General features: G+C 42.1%; 1 protein-coding gene across 7 annotated transcripts in view; it reads right to left on the minus strand.

The window, feature by feature from the left end:
* Positions 1 to 14,811, minus strand: part of rsf1a (remodeling and spacing factor 1a) — a 124,785-nt gene that overhangs the window by 13,810 nt on the left and 96,164 nt on the right. For all 7 annotated transcript variants that reach the window (XM_073044307.1, XM_073044304.1, XM_073044303.1 and 4 more), the window contains exons 11-12: positions 14,143 to 14,228; positions 11,859 to 11,926 (exon numbers count right to left, since the gene is read on the minus strand). In XM_073044307.1, the coding sequence (XP_072900408.1) occupies positions 11,859 to 11,926; positions 14,143 to 14,228 (154 nt within the window). The remainder of the gene's footprint in view (positions 1 to 11,858; positions 11,927 to 14,142; positions 14,229 to 14,811) is intronic.

Below are 14,811 nucleotides of genomic sequence, written 5' to 3' on the forward strand. Positions count from 1 at the left end.
AAGTCCAACCACATTGATGTCATGGCCAAGAAAGCACACCAAAGTCTCTTCTTCCTCAGAGGGCTAAAGAAATTTGTCACATTTCTGTCAACTCTTCCCAATTCTTATTAATGCATCACAGAAAGCATTCTGTCAGGATGCATAATGGCTTAGTATGCTAAATGCTCTGCATGTGACCATAAGAAACTGCAGAGAATTGTGAACACAGCTCAGCACATTACAGGAACTAGCTTCCCCTCCATGGACTCTGTCTATACTTCTTGCTGTCTCTGCAAAGTAGGCAGCATAGTCAAAGACCCAAGCTACCTTGGATATTATCACTTCTACCTCTCAGGCAGGACGTCTAAAAGCCTGAAAGCATATTCCACCAGGGTCAAGAGCAGCTTTCGTTATCAGACTCTTGAATGGACCTCTTGTACCATAAGATGGACTTTTGGCTTCACAATCTACCTGGCCACCCCATTACAGGAAGGATGTGGAATATTTGGAAAGGGTACAACAGTGGTTTCCCAATTTACTGCCAGGATTAGAGGTTGGACAAACTTGGGTCTGGAGTGTCAGATGCTGATGGGAGACCTTATTGAAGTTTATACTATGAGGGGCATAAATATACAGTTAGAATCTTTACCCCAGAATAGAAATGTCAAGAACTAGAGGCCATGTATTTAAGGTGAGAGGGGGAAAGTTTAAAGCAGATGTGTGGGACAAACTCTCTTTGGCACAGAGAGTAGTGGATGCCTGGAACAGACAACCAATGCTGGTGGTGGAAAAGATATAACAGTGACACTAATAAGGTTTTCAGAAAGACACATGACTACATGAGGGAACGTATGGGAAGAGAGGCATGTATATGGAGGGAGAGAGATGGGAATGGGAGAGACACAGAGACAAAGAGAGAGACACACACACACACACACACACACACACACACACAGGGAATGGACAGAGTGGATGGAGAGATTTAGTTTAAATTGGCATTGATTTTGCAACAGATATTGTGGATCAAAGAACTTTTTACTGTGCTGTGCTGTATGGATCTATGATAAGAGCAAAATTAGAACATTCAGCCCATCGAGTCTGCTTGGCCATTCCATCATCACTGATTTATTAGCCCTCTCAATGCCATTCTCCTGCCCCCTCATAATTTTGACATCCTGATTAATATCATACCTCTGAATGAAGGTTTCCAGGAGACTCAAGTAACTGAAAATGCTGAAATCTTGAGCACCAAACAATTTGCTGGAAGATCTCAGTGGCTCACACAGCACCCGTGAGAGGAAAGAAATTACTGACATATTGGGTCAAAAGCCAGTATCAGGACTGAGCAAGGGGAGGGAGATGACCAGTAGAAAAAAGAGAAGGGGCGTGGTGAGAAAGGATTCTGAGGTGGTCTAAGGAAGGGACAAGGTGACAGGCCAGTATGCCAAGTAGGGGAGGTGAGTAGAAAGCAGGTGACTGATAGATCAAGTTGAAGTTTACCATCATCTAACTGTACATAAACAGTGGCAAGCTAAAGTTTGGGGATCCCTGGTCAAAATTTCTGTTACTGTGAATAGTTAAGTGAATAGAAGATGAACTGATCTCCAAAAGTCATAAAGTTAAAGATGAAACATTCTTTTCAACATTTTAAGCAAGATTAGTGTATTATTTTTGTTTTGTACAATTTTAGAGTGAAAAAAAAAAAAAGAGCACCATACAAAAGTTTGAGCACCCCAGAAGATTAGAGCTCTCAGACCTTAATTAGCTTATTAGGGCTATGGCTTCTTCACAATCATCGTTAAAGCCAAGTGATGCAAATTTAAAAGCGTTATTAATACCCTGACTCCTCAAACCTTGTCCCAACAATCAGCAGCCATGGGTTCCTCTAAGCAGCTGCCTAGCACTCTGAAAACTAAAATAAATGATGCCCACAAAGTAGGTGAAGGCGTTAAGAAGATAGCAAAGAGTTTTCAGGTAGCCGTTTCCTCAGTTCGTAATGTAATTAAGAAATGGCAGTTAACAGGAACGGTGGAGGTTAAGTCAAGGTCTGGAAGACCAAGAAAACTTTCCGAGAGAACTGCTCGTAGGATTACTAGAAAGGCAAATCAAAACCCCTGTTTGACTGCAAAAGACCTTCAGGAAGATTTAACAGACTCTGGAGTGGTGGTGCACTGTTCTACTGTGCAGCAACACCTGCACAAATATGACCTTCATGGAAGAGTCACCACAAAATTCAGCGTCAGAAGTTTGCAAAGGAAGATCTAAACAAGCCTGATGCAACTTGGAAACAAGTCCTGTGGACTGATGAAGTTAAAATAGAACATTTTGGCTGCAATGAGCAAAGGTATGTTTGCAGAAAAAAGGGTGCAGAATTTCATGAAAAGAACACTCTCCAACTGTTAAGCACGAGGGTGAATTGATCATGCTTTGAATTTGTGTTGCAGCCACTGGCACGGGGAACATTTCACTGGTAGAAGGAAGACTGAATTCAATTAAATACCAGCGGTCCGTAAAAAAGCTGAAGCTGAAAAGAGGATGGCTTCTACAATAAGATAATGATCCTAAACACACCTCAAAATCCACAATGGACTGCCTCAAGCTGAAGGTTTTGCCATGGCCCTCACAGTCCCCTGACCTAAACATCATCGAAAATCTGTGGATAGACCTCAAAAGAGCAGTGCATGCAAGACAGCCCAAAAATCTCACAGAACTAGAAGCCTTTTGCAAGGAAGAATGAGCAAAAATCCCCCAAACAAGAATTGAAAGACTCTTAGCTGGCTACAGAAAGCAGTTACAAGCTGTAATACTTGCCAAAGGGGGTGTTACTAAGTACTGACCATGCAGGGTGCCCAAACTTTTGCTTTGGGCTCTTTTCCTTTTTTGTTATTTTGAAACTGTAAAAGATGGAAATAAAAAAGTAATCTTGCTTAAAATATTAAAGAAATGTGTCATCTTTAACTTTATGCCTTTTGGAAATCAGGTCATCTTTTACTCGCTTAGCTATTTACAGTAACAGAAGTTTTGACCAGGGTGCCGCTGTACACAAACAAACATTATTTGGTTTTATATATCTACAGTTAAATGACAATAGAAGGAAGGCAGAGAGGAAAAAGAGAAAGAAATGGATAAAAGGTGGTGGGGTGGGGAGCGGGAAGGTTCCTTAAGGGAAGTAAGAAGGAACACAAAGTGCAACCTGTACTGAATTCAGGTAAGGTGAGAATGGAAACTACTTGGGGGAAGGGGGCGAATAACATTTTAAACCAGATTGATGGGTGGAGCCAGGAGGAAGTAGGGGAAGACAATGGTGAAGGGATGCTGGGAAATGAACAAGTCCTTCCAGCCTAATGAGTTGCATGACCAGCAACCCTCCTATTTAACCCTAGCCTAACCACAGGACAGTTTACAATTACCAATTATCCTACTAACTGATATGTCTTTACACTGTACAAGGTAACTGGAGTACCCGGAGGAAACCCACATGTACATGGGAAGGAATGTACAAACTTGCTTACAGAGGAACACATACCCATCCTCATAGAGGGATCAGAAGTGGAGAGAGTGAGCAGCTTCAAGTTCCTGAGTGTCAAGACCTCTGAGGATCTAACCCGGTCCCAACATATCAAATGTAGTTATAAAGAAGGCAAGACAGTGGCCATACCTCATTAGGAGCTTGAAGAGATCTGGCATGTCAACAAATACACTCAAAAACTTCTATAGATGTACTGTGGAGAGCATTCTGACAGGCTGCATCACTATCTTGTATAGGGGGTCTATTGCACAGGACTGATAGAAGCTGCAGAGGATTGTAAATCTAGTCAGCTCCATCTTGGATACTAGCCTACAAAGTACCCAAGACATCTTCAGGGAGAGGTGTCTCAGAAAGGCAGCGTCCATTATTAAGGACCTCCAGCACCCAGGGCATGCCCTTTTCTCACTGTTACCATCAGGTAGGAGGCACAGAAGCCTGAAGGCACACACTCAGCAATATAGGAACAGTTTCTTCCCCTCTGCCATCCAATTCCTAAATGGCTATTGAACCCTTGAACACAGCCTCACTTTTTTAATATACAGTATTTGTTTTTGCACGTTTTTAAAATCTATTCAATATTTATTTTAAATTTTATCTATTATTTTCTTCTCTTCTATATTATGAATTGCATTGAACTGCTGCTGCTAAGTTAACAAAGCTCACGTCACATGCCAGTGATAATAAACCTGATTCTGATGTCAGAAATGAACTCCAAAATCTGACACCCTGAGCTGCAATACTGTCACGCTAACCACTATGCTAAACTAAATATGCATGCCACTGGTTTGTACACTGCTCCCAAGCGCAATATAAGGAATAGTTTCCATTTGCACTAGGCTTCAAACTGAATCAAAATCAGAATCAGATTTTAAATCATTGGCATATATCATGAAATCTGTTATTTTACACTGCAATACAGAATAAAAACTATAAATTACAAAACTATAAATTATATACAAAAAAGGAAATTAAATACAAAGTGCAAAAAGAGAGAGAAAAATACTGAGATAGTGTTCATGGATTCATTGTCAGTTCAGAAATCTGATGGGAGAGGGGAAGAAGCTGTTCCTGAATCGTTGAATGTGTGTCTTCAGCTTCTTCATTGATGGTAGCAATGTGAAGAGGGCACGTCCTGGGTGATAGGGGTCCTTAATGATCGATGCTACCCTTTTCAGGCATCACCTTTTAAAGGTGTCCTGGACGCTGAGGAGGCTAGTGCCAATGATGGAGCTGGCTGAGCTAACAACTTACTGCAGCTTTTTCCGATCCTGTGCCATGGCCCCTCCATACCAATTGGTGATGTAACCAGTTAGAATGCTTTTCACAATGCATCTACAGAAATTTACATATGTTTTTAGTGATATACCAATTCTCCTCAAAGTCCTAATAAAATATAGCTCTGTTGTGCTTTCTTTGTAATTACATCAAGATAAATCTTCAGAGATATTAACATCCAGGAACTTGAAACTTCTCACCCTTTCCACTTCTGATCCCTCGATGAGGACTTGTGTTTTTCCCCTTCCTAGAGTCCATATCAGTTCTTTAGTCTTACTGATGTTGAGTGCAAGGTTGTTGCTGTGACATGTAAATTGAAGGGATTAAAGGCAGATAAATTCCCGGGGACAGATGGTCTGCATCCCAGAGTGCTTAAGGAAGTAGCCCAAGAAATAGTGGATGCATTAGTGATAATTTTTCAAAACTCCTTAGATTCTGGATTAGTTCCTGAGGATTGGAGAGTGGCTAATGTAACCCCACTTTTTAAAAAAGGAGGGGGAGAGAAACCGGGGAATTATAGACAGGTTAGCTTGACATCGGTGGTGGGGAAAATGTTAGAATCAGTTATCAAAGATGAGATAACAGCACATTTGGAAAGAGGTGAAATCATCGGACAAAGTCAGCATGGATTTGTGAAAGGAAAATCATGTCTGACGAATCTTATAGAATTTTTTGAAGATGTAACTAGTAGAGTGGATAGGGGAGAACCAGTGGATGTGGTATATTTAGATTTTTAAAAGGCTTTTGACAAGGTCCCACACAGGAGATTAGTGTGCAAACTTAAAGCACATGGTATTGGGGGTATGGTATTGATGTGGATAGAGAATTGGTTGGCAAACAGGAAGCAAAGAGTAGGAATAAACGGGACCTTTTCAGATTGGCAGGCGGTGACTAGTGGGGTACCGCAAGGCTTAGTGCAGGGATCTCAGTTGTTTACAATTATATTAATGACTTAGACGAGGGAATTAAATGCAGCATCTCCAAGTTTACAGATGACACGAAGCTGGGCGGCGGTGTTAGCTGTGAGGAGAATGCTAAGAGGATGCAGGGTGACTTGGATAGGTTAGGTGAGTGGGCAAATTCATGGCAGATGCAATTTAATGTGGATAAATATGAGGTTATCCACTTTGGTTGCAAGAACAGGAAAACAGATTATTATCTGAATGGTGGCCGATTAGGAAAAGGGGAGGTGCAACGAGACCTGGGTGTCATTGTACACTAGTCATTGAAAGTGCGCATGCAGGTACAGCAGGCGGTGAAAAAGGCAAATGGTATGTTAGCATTCATAGCAAGAGGATTCGAGTACAGGAGCAGGGAGGTTCTACTGCAGTTGTACAAGGCCTTGGTGAAACCACAGCTGGAGTATTGTGTGCAGTTTTGGTCCCCTAATCTGAGGAAAGACATTCTTGCCATAGAGTGAGTACAAAGAAGGTTCACCAGATTGATTCCTGGGATGGCAGGACTTTCATATGAAGAAAGACTGGATCAACTAGGCTTATACTCGCTGGAATTTAGAAGATTGAGGGGGGATCTTATTGAAATGTATAAAATTCTAAAGGGATTGGACAGGCTAGATGCAGGAAGATTGTTTCCGATGTTGGGGGAGTCCAGAATGAGGGGTCACAGTTTAAGGATAAAGGGGAAGCCTTTTAGGACTGAGATGAGGAAAAACTTCTTCACAAAGAGAGTGGTGAATCTGTGGAATTCTCTGCCACAGGAAAAAGTTGAGGCCAGTTCATTGGCTATATTTAAGAGGGAGTTAGATATGGCCCTTGTGGCTAAAGGGATCGGGGGTATGGAGAGAGAGCAGGCACAGGGTTCTGAGTTGGATGATCAGCCATGATCTTACTGAATAGCGGTGCAGGCTCGAAGGGCCGAATGGCCTACTCCTGCACTTATTTTCTATGTTTCTATCAATCAACCACCTTATCTATCTCATCAGGTACACCTCCTCATCATTATCTGAAATTCTGGCAACAATAGTTGTATCACTGGCAAATTTATCAATGGCATTTTGAGTTGTGCCTAGCCACACAATCATGGGTGTAGAGAGAGTCAAGCAGTCAGCTAAGCACACATCCTTGAGGTGCGTCTGTGTTGACTATCAGCGAGGAGGAGATATAATTTCCGAACTGCAAAGAATATGGTCTCCCAATGAGGAAGTTAATGATTAATTTGCAAAGGGAGGTACAGGTGCCCAGGTTTTGGAGCTTGTTGAGTAGAACTGAGGGCATGATTGTGTTGAACACTGAGCTGTAATCAATAAACAGCAGCCTAATGTAGATGATCCAAGGCTGAGTGAAGAGCCAGTGAGATTGCATCCGCTGTAGACCTATTGTGGCGACAGGCAAATTGCAGTGGGTCCAGGGCCTTGCTTAGGCATGAGTTGATTTTCGCCATGACCAATCTCACAAAGCACTTCATCACAGTAGACGTAAATGTTACTGCGTAATAGCTATTGAGCCATTGGGCACAGGTTTGATTGCCACTCTTTTAAAGCAGGTGAGACCTACAACGACATCAATGAGAGACTGAAGATGACCTTAAACACTTGGCACAGGTTTTCAGAGCCTACTAGGTAAACCATCAGGGCCTGACATCTTGCAACAGTTCACTCCCTTGAAAGATGTTCTGTAGTCCGAGACAGAGATTACAGCATGTCACCAGATGCTGCAAGGATTCGCACAGGCGAATAAATAGATTTATTCTCCCTATCACAGTGTGCATAAAAGGCATTGAGTTCATCTGGGAATGAAGCATCAAAACCATTCATAATGTTTTTGCTTTATAAGAAGCAATGGCCTGCAATTCCTGCATCCTGCCAGAGCTGACTTGAATCCATTTCTACCTCTAATCTCAATCAGAATTGTTTTCTTGCCCTTAAAATAGCTTTCTGTAGGTCATACCTGGAACCTCTGGTATAGTTCTGGATCAACGGTCTTGAATGCCACAAATCTAGCCCTCAGCAGACTACAAATCTCCTAGTTCACCCACAGCTTTTGGTTTGGATATGTCCAATATGTTCTTGAAGGCAAACATGCATCCACACAATTCCTGAAGTTGGTGACAACTGTGGCATACTCATTCAGATTCAAAGATGAATCCCTGAATATTGTCCAGTCCATCAACTCAAAGCAGTCCTGTAAGCACTCCTCCATCTCCCTTGACCATACCTTCTGGTCCTCACTACTGATGCTGCAGTCTTTACTCTCTGTCTATACCCTGGGAGTACGAGTATGACCAGGTAATCAGACTTTCCAAAAGTGTTGGCATGGGAATGGCATGTAAGCATTCTTGATAGTGGTGTAACAGTGGTCAAGTGTTGGTTCCTCTGGTTTCATTGGAGATATGTTGGTGGTAGTTGTTCAGAGATTTCTGATTTCTTCAAGCAGGCCTGGCTGAAATCTCCTGTAAGGCATCACAGAGTGCAGTTTTGTGTCTGTTGATTGTTTTGCTCAGCTCCTCCAGTGCCTGCTTGACATTAGCCTGAGGTGTAATGGACACCACCACCAGGATGACGGCAGGTAGATCCTTTGACAGGTAAATGGACATCTGATTGCTTGATGTTCCAGGTCAGGTGAGAGACAGAACTACCATGTTTGTACAGTATGGTGAGTTGATCATAAGAGCATAACCCACTCCTCTGCCCTTAAGAGACTGAGCTGTCCTGTCTTTGCAGAAAATGCAAGTTCCCGGCAGTAGGGAAGGCCATGGGGTGCCACTGTAGTGTAATGGTTAGTTCAATGCTATTATAGCTCAGGGCATCAGAATTTCCTGCATCCTCTGTAAGACAATCCTTCCTGTGTGCATGGGTTTCCACTGGGAGCTCCAATTTCTTCCCACAATCCAAAAACATGCCAGTTAGTATATTAATTGCTGATTGTAAATTGTCCCGTGATTAGGCAAGAGTTAAATTAGTGGGATGCTGGATGGTGCAGTTAGGAGGGCCAGAAGAGCCCATTCAGCACTGTATCTTTAAATAAAATAAAGGATAGACAGGTCAGTGTGGGAATAGAATGGGAAATTGAAATAGCTTATAGCTTATAACTGGGAGTTTGGGGTAAGCACTGTGCACTGAGCATAAAAGTTTTCTGTCAAACAATCGCCAAATCGCTTGGTCTCACAGATGTAGAGAAGGCCATGTCAGAAGCACCAAATGAAGAAAAAAAACTTTTCTTTTTGTGTGGCTTTGGTGACTTTGAATATACTCACACAGAATCCTTCAAGACCACAAGATTTACAGATTCACTTGAGTAACATAGAACATAAAAATCTACAGCACATTACAGGACCTTCGGCCCACAATGTTGTGCCAACCATGTAACCTACTCTAAAAACTGCCTAAAATTTCCCTACCACATGGCCCTCTATTTTTCTAAGCTCCATGTACCTATAAAAGTCTCTTAAAAGACCCTATTATATCCCACCTCTACCACTGTTGCTGCCGGTGCATTCCAAGTACCTACCACACTGTGTGTGAAAACCTTACCTCTGACAACCCCCTTCTACCAAGCACCAAATTCCAAGCACCTTAAAACTATGCCCCTCATGTTGGCCATTTCAGCCCCGGGAAAAGCCTCTGGTTATCCACACGATCAATGCCTTTCATCATCTGATATACCTCTATCAGGTCACTACTCATCCTTTGCCACTCCAAGGAGAAAAGGCCCAGTTCACTCAACCTATTCTCATAAGGCATACTCTCCAATCCAGGCAACATCCTTGTAAATCTCCTCTGCACTCTCTCTATAGTATTCACATCCTTCCTGTAGTGAGGTGATCAGAACTGAACACAGTACTCCAAATGCGGTTTAACTAAAGTCTGATATAGCTTTAACATGACCTCATGGCTTTGAACTCAATCCAATGGTTGATGAAGACCATCACACCATTCGCCTTCTTAACAACACTGTCAACCTGTGCAGCAGCTTTGAGTGTCCTATGGACATGGACTCCAAGATCTCGCTGGTCCTCCACACTGCCAAGAGTCTATTAATATATTCTGTCTTTAAATTTGACCTACCAAAATGAACCACCTCACACTTATCTGAGTTGAACTCCATCTACCACTTCTCTGCCCAGTTCTGCATCCTATCGATGTCCTACTGTAACCTCTGACAACCCTCCAGACTATCCACAACACCCCCAACTTTTGTGTCATCAGCAAACTTACTAACCCACCTTTCTACTTCCTCATCACGGTAATTTATAAAAATCACAAAGAGGAGGGATCCCAGAATAGATCCCTGTGGAACACCACTGCTCACCATCCTCCATGCAGAATTCGAACCATCCACAACCACTCTTTGCCTTCCAAAGCCAATTCTGGATCCACAAAGCAAGGTCTCCTCAGATCCCATCCTCCTTACTCTCTGAATGAGCCTTGCATGGTGAACTTTATCAAATGCCTTACTAAAATCCATATACACTACATCCACTGCTCTACAATCATCAACGTGTTTTGTTACATCCTCAAAGAATTCAAACAGGCTCGTAAAGCACGACCTGCCCTTTACAAAGCCATATCCCTTATCAGATTATGTCTCTCCAAATGCTCACAAAGCCTGCCTTCAGGATCTTCTCTAACAACTTGCCCAACGCTGAAGTAAGCATTACTTTTTTTCAATTAGTTGTAAATATCTGAACCTTATCCTGAAATCATGACTACTAATTCCAAACTGCCCAGTTAAACAAAGTTTCTCAGCATCTAGTCTGCCAATTGCTTTCAGAATATTTTATGCTTCATGTCTTTCTTCTAAACTCTGGTGAACATGGACCCTTCTACTCAATATCTGCTCTTCAGAAGTACTCTTTATGTCTGCAGACAATCTAATGCATCAACATTACAACATTTCAAAGGTATATGCAACACTCCTATCCCCAAACATTTTCTTACTCTCCCCTCCCATTGGGCAGAAGGTCCAAATGCCTAAAAGCACGTATCACCAGGCTCGAGGACAATTTCATTCTGCTGTTATAAGATATAGGATTAGAATTAGCCCATTCAGCCCATCAGGTCTGCTCCAGCATCCCATCATGGCTGGTTTATTATCCCTCTCAACTACATTCTTCTTCCCTTCCCCTGTAACCTTTGACACCCTTACTAATCTAGAAACTATCAACCTCTGCCTTAACTATGCTTGGCTTCGACAGGTGTCGGTGGCAAAGAATTCCACAGATTCACCAACCTCTGGCTAAAGAAATTCCTCCTCATCTCTGTTCTGAAGGAATGTCTTTCTATCCTGAGGCTGTGTCCTCTGGGCCTAGACTCCTGTACTGTAGGAAACATCCTCCACGTCCACTCAAGCGATGCCTTTCAATGTTCGATAGGATTTAATGAGTTTCTCTCCCACCCACCCACCCCTCATTTTAAACTCCAGCAAATACAGGCTCAGAACCATCACATGCTCCTCATTATGTTTTGATCCTGGGATCATTCCAATGAGCCTCCTCTGGACACTCTCCAATGCCAGCAGATCCTTTCTTAGATAACAGCCCAAAACTGCTCATTTAAGACTACTGAACAATTCCCTAGTACAGTACAATAAGATGAACTCTTAACTTAATGAGCTCATGGCCTTGCACCTTACTGTCTGCCTGCACCGCACTTTCTCTGTGACTGTAAACATTATTCAGCATTCTGATATTTTCTTTTATACTACTTTAATGAACTCACTGCTGCAATGAAATAATCTGTGTGGATTTTCAAAATTTATAGGTTAGCATTATTTGTCACATGTACATCGAAACATACAGTGAAAAACGTTGTTTGCATCAAATCAAATCAGCAACAATTGTGCTGGGCATCCTGCAAGTGTCTCCACCCTTCCAGCACCAGCATAGCATGCCCACAACTCACTAATCCTACTGGCAAGCAAAATAAAGTAATTGACTATACATGAGACAATAATAAGCCAATTACCAATTCTTTTTATGTTTCTCCAAACCTCTTGCTGTAAGTGCCAAAGTGGCATTTCCTTCAAAATTGCCGGCACAGTAACTTTAAATGGGGGTAGGGTGGGGGGGGGGGGGTGGGAAGAAGACTTTTTCTTTAAAAAGTGAACTCAGTTCTGACCTTTGCCCTCTGCCTCCTGTATGTCTTCATGTATTGCTTCATCGATTGCATCATCAAACTCATCAAACCTGCATAAGAAATACTCACATTAAAGCTTAATGCCTTAAACTACTTATAAATTGACAGCTTCACACATTAATATTTCAGGTTGAGAAAGCAAATGACTGCTAAACTGGGAAACCACAGACTATCAGACACCATGCACTCATTAAAAAAAAAATCACTTTTAAAAAGCCCTCATAAAGTCAAGAGTTCAAGAACCGTGAGGTAATGTTCCAGCTATATAAGACCTTGGTCAGAGCCCACTTGGTTTAGTTCCAGTCACTTCACTACAGGAAGGATATAGATACTATAGAGAGAGCGTGCAGAGGAGATTTACAAGGATGTTGCCTGGATTGGAGAGCAAGCCTTATGAGAATAGGTTGAGTGAACTTGGCCTGTTCTCCTTAGAGTGACGGAAGATGAGAGGTGAGCTAATAGAGGTGTATAAGATGATGAGAGGCATTAATCGTGTGGCGAGTCAGTGGCTTTTTTCCCCAGGGCTGAAAAGGCTAACATGAGGGGCATAGTTTTAAGGTGCTTGGAAATAGGTACAGAGAGGATGTCAGGGGTAAGTTTTTCACATAGAGTGGATGGATGGAATGCACTGCCGCTGACAGTGGTGGAGGCAGATACAATAGGGTCTTTTAAGAGACTGTTAGATAGGTACATGGAGCTTAGAAAAATAGAGAGCTCCGCGGTAAGATCATTCTAGGCTGTTTATAGAGTAAGGTACATGGTCAGCACAACAGTGTGGGTCGAAGGGCCTGTAATGCGCTGTAGATTTCTATGTTCTATGCTCTAAAGTCACACTTTAAGAGGAAGAGACTAGTTAATTTTCTGAGTTATTGGGAAAAGTTGAATAGGTCAGGACTTTATTCCCTGGAACATAAGAGAATGAGGGGAGATCTGATAGAAGTATACCAAATTATGAGGGGTATAGATAAGGTAAATATAAGCAGGCTTTTTCCACAGAGATCGGGTGACAATAGAACTAGAGGTCATAGGTTATGGATGAAAGATGAATTATTTAAGGGGAACCTGAGGGGAAATTTCTTCAGAGGTGAAAGTGTGGAATGAGCTGCCAGTGGACGTGGTGGATGAGGGTTTGATTGCAACATTTAAGAGAAGATTGGATAAGTAACACACACAACAGTGGACATCTTTGGCTGAGACCCTTCATCAGGACTGGAAAGCTTGAATAGGTACATGGATGGGAGTGGTATGGAGGGCTATGGTCCACGTGTGGATCAATGTGACTAGGGCGGAATGACAGTTCAGAATGGACTGGATGGGTCAATTGGCATGTTTCTGTCTGTAGCACTCTATAATTCCAGGCTAAACTGGTGATATGGTAATCTTGATTGTCAAAATGAATAGCTTGTCTAATCACCTTAATCAAATATTCTTAACTGCTTTAATTCACCAAAGGGAGCAAGCTTCTCACTGCAATGTATTTAATGTACTGACTCAGGGGACAGGCAGATCATTACAATGGGAAAAACCAAGCAGAGATCTTTCTATCACCACTTTCCACAGTGAAATATCCCACGGGGCTCACAGCAACATTATATCTCAGCAACAAAAAACAAGAATGACAAAGGAAGTTGATGGTGGCTAAGAAGGCATAACACGTGTGTTGGCCTTTATTAACCTGGATTAGAGAGCATGTCTTATATGTTGAGTGAACTAGGGCGAACTCTTTAGAGTGAACGAGGGTGAGACATTTGATAGATTTGATTGTGGACAGTCAGAAACCTTTTCTCAGGGCAGAAATGGCTAACATGGGGGGGTGGGGGAGCGAGCAGAATTTAAAGGTAGGAAAGTATAGGGGATGTCAGAACTATGTTGTTTTGCATAGAGAATGGTGAGTGCATGGAATATCCAAATAAATTAGGGACATTAAAGAAACTCTTAGATGGGCACATGGATGAAATAAAAATTGAGGGGCTATGTAGGAGAGAAGGGCTAAATTGATCATAGAATAAGTTAAAAGGTCGGTACAACATTGTGGGACAAAAGGTCTGTACAGTACTGTACTACTCTATGTTCTATGAGTCCCTTTCCGAATGAATTCTCCAGAACTCTGACTTCAGTTAATTGACACAGATTAGGGATCACTCATCTTTATTTACAATAACCATGGTACACAGTAGAATTCCCAATGGAGTAAGAGAGAGGTGGCCATATGCTCTTTCAAGCATCAGATGTTAAATACCATTTGCACAAGCAGAGAAAACCATACCTGTAATTGATGGATCTCCGTGTTCTCCCTGATCGCCTTTCCAAGGATTTGTAGTCTTTAATTTCTGGCTCTTCTGGTACTAAATCCTGAGAAGAGTAAAAGCATTAGGCAGAGGTGAGCTGATGTCTGAACCCCATGACATAACCAGCTTAGAAATTCATTTCACAGCTCATGAGATTTATAGTTCTTGCTAGTGTGGTACTGCTGCATCTTCCTCTATTGCACAGACATTAATCAGACACTTGTTTTTTGGAGCTTTCCTTCTTTCCTTTTTTTAATTTTTAAAATTTATTTGGAGATACAATGTGGAACAGCCCCTACAGGCTGAATGGGCTGAACCACCCAGCAATCCACCTATTTAACCCTAGCCTAATCACAGGACAATTTACAATGACCAATTAACCTACTAACCAGTGCATTTTGGGAGGAAACCTCAGCACCCCAGAGGAAACCCACATACTCATGGGAAGGATGTACAAATTTTTTGCAGACGGCATTGAAGCTTAACTCTGATGCTTTGAGCTGTTACCACTATGTTACCATAGTGCCCTTCATCTCTCTCCCCAACCTGTTTCATCCGCATTCCATCAAGCAATCCAGAAAATGGGCATCAACCAGTTGCATACTCCTGCAAGCCTGAAACCTGCCCAGACCACATGTAGAACAATA

The sequence above is a fragment of the Hemitrygon akajei genome, chromosome 4, assembly GCF_048418815.1.
Source record: "Hemitrygon akajei chromosome 4, sHemAka1.3, whole genome shotgun sequence".
Taxonomy (NCBI): Eukaryota; Metazoa; Chordata; class Chondrichthyes; order Myliobatiformes; family Dasyatidae; genus Hemitrygon; species Hemitrygon akajei.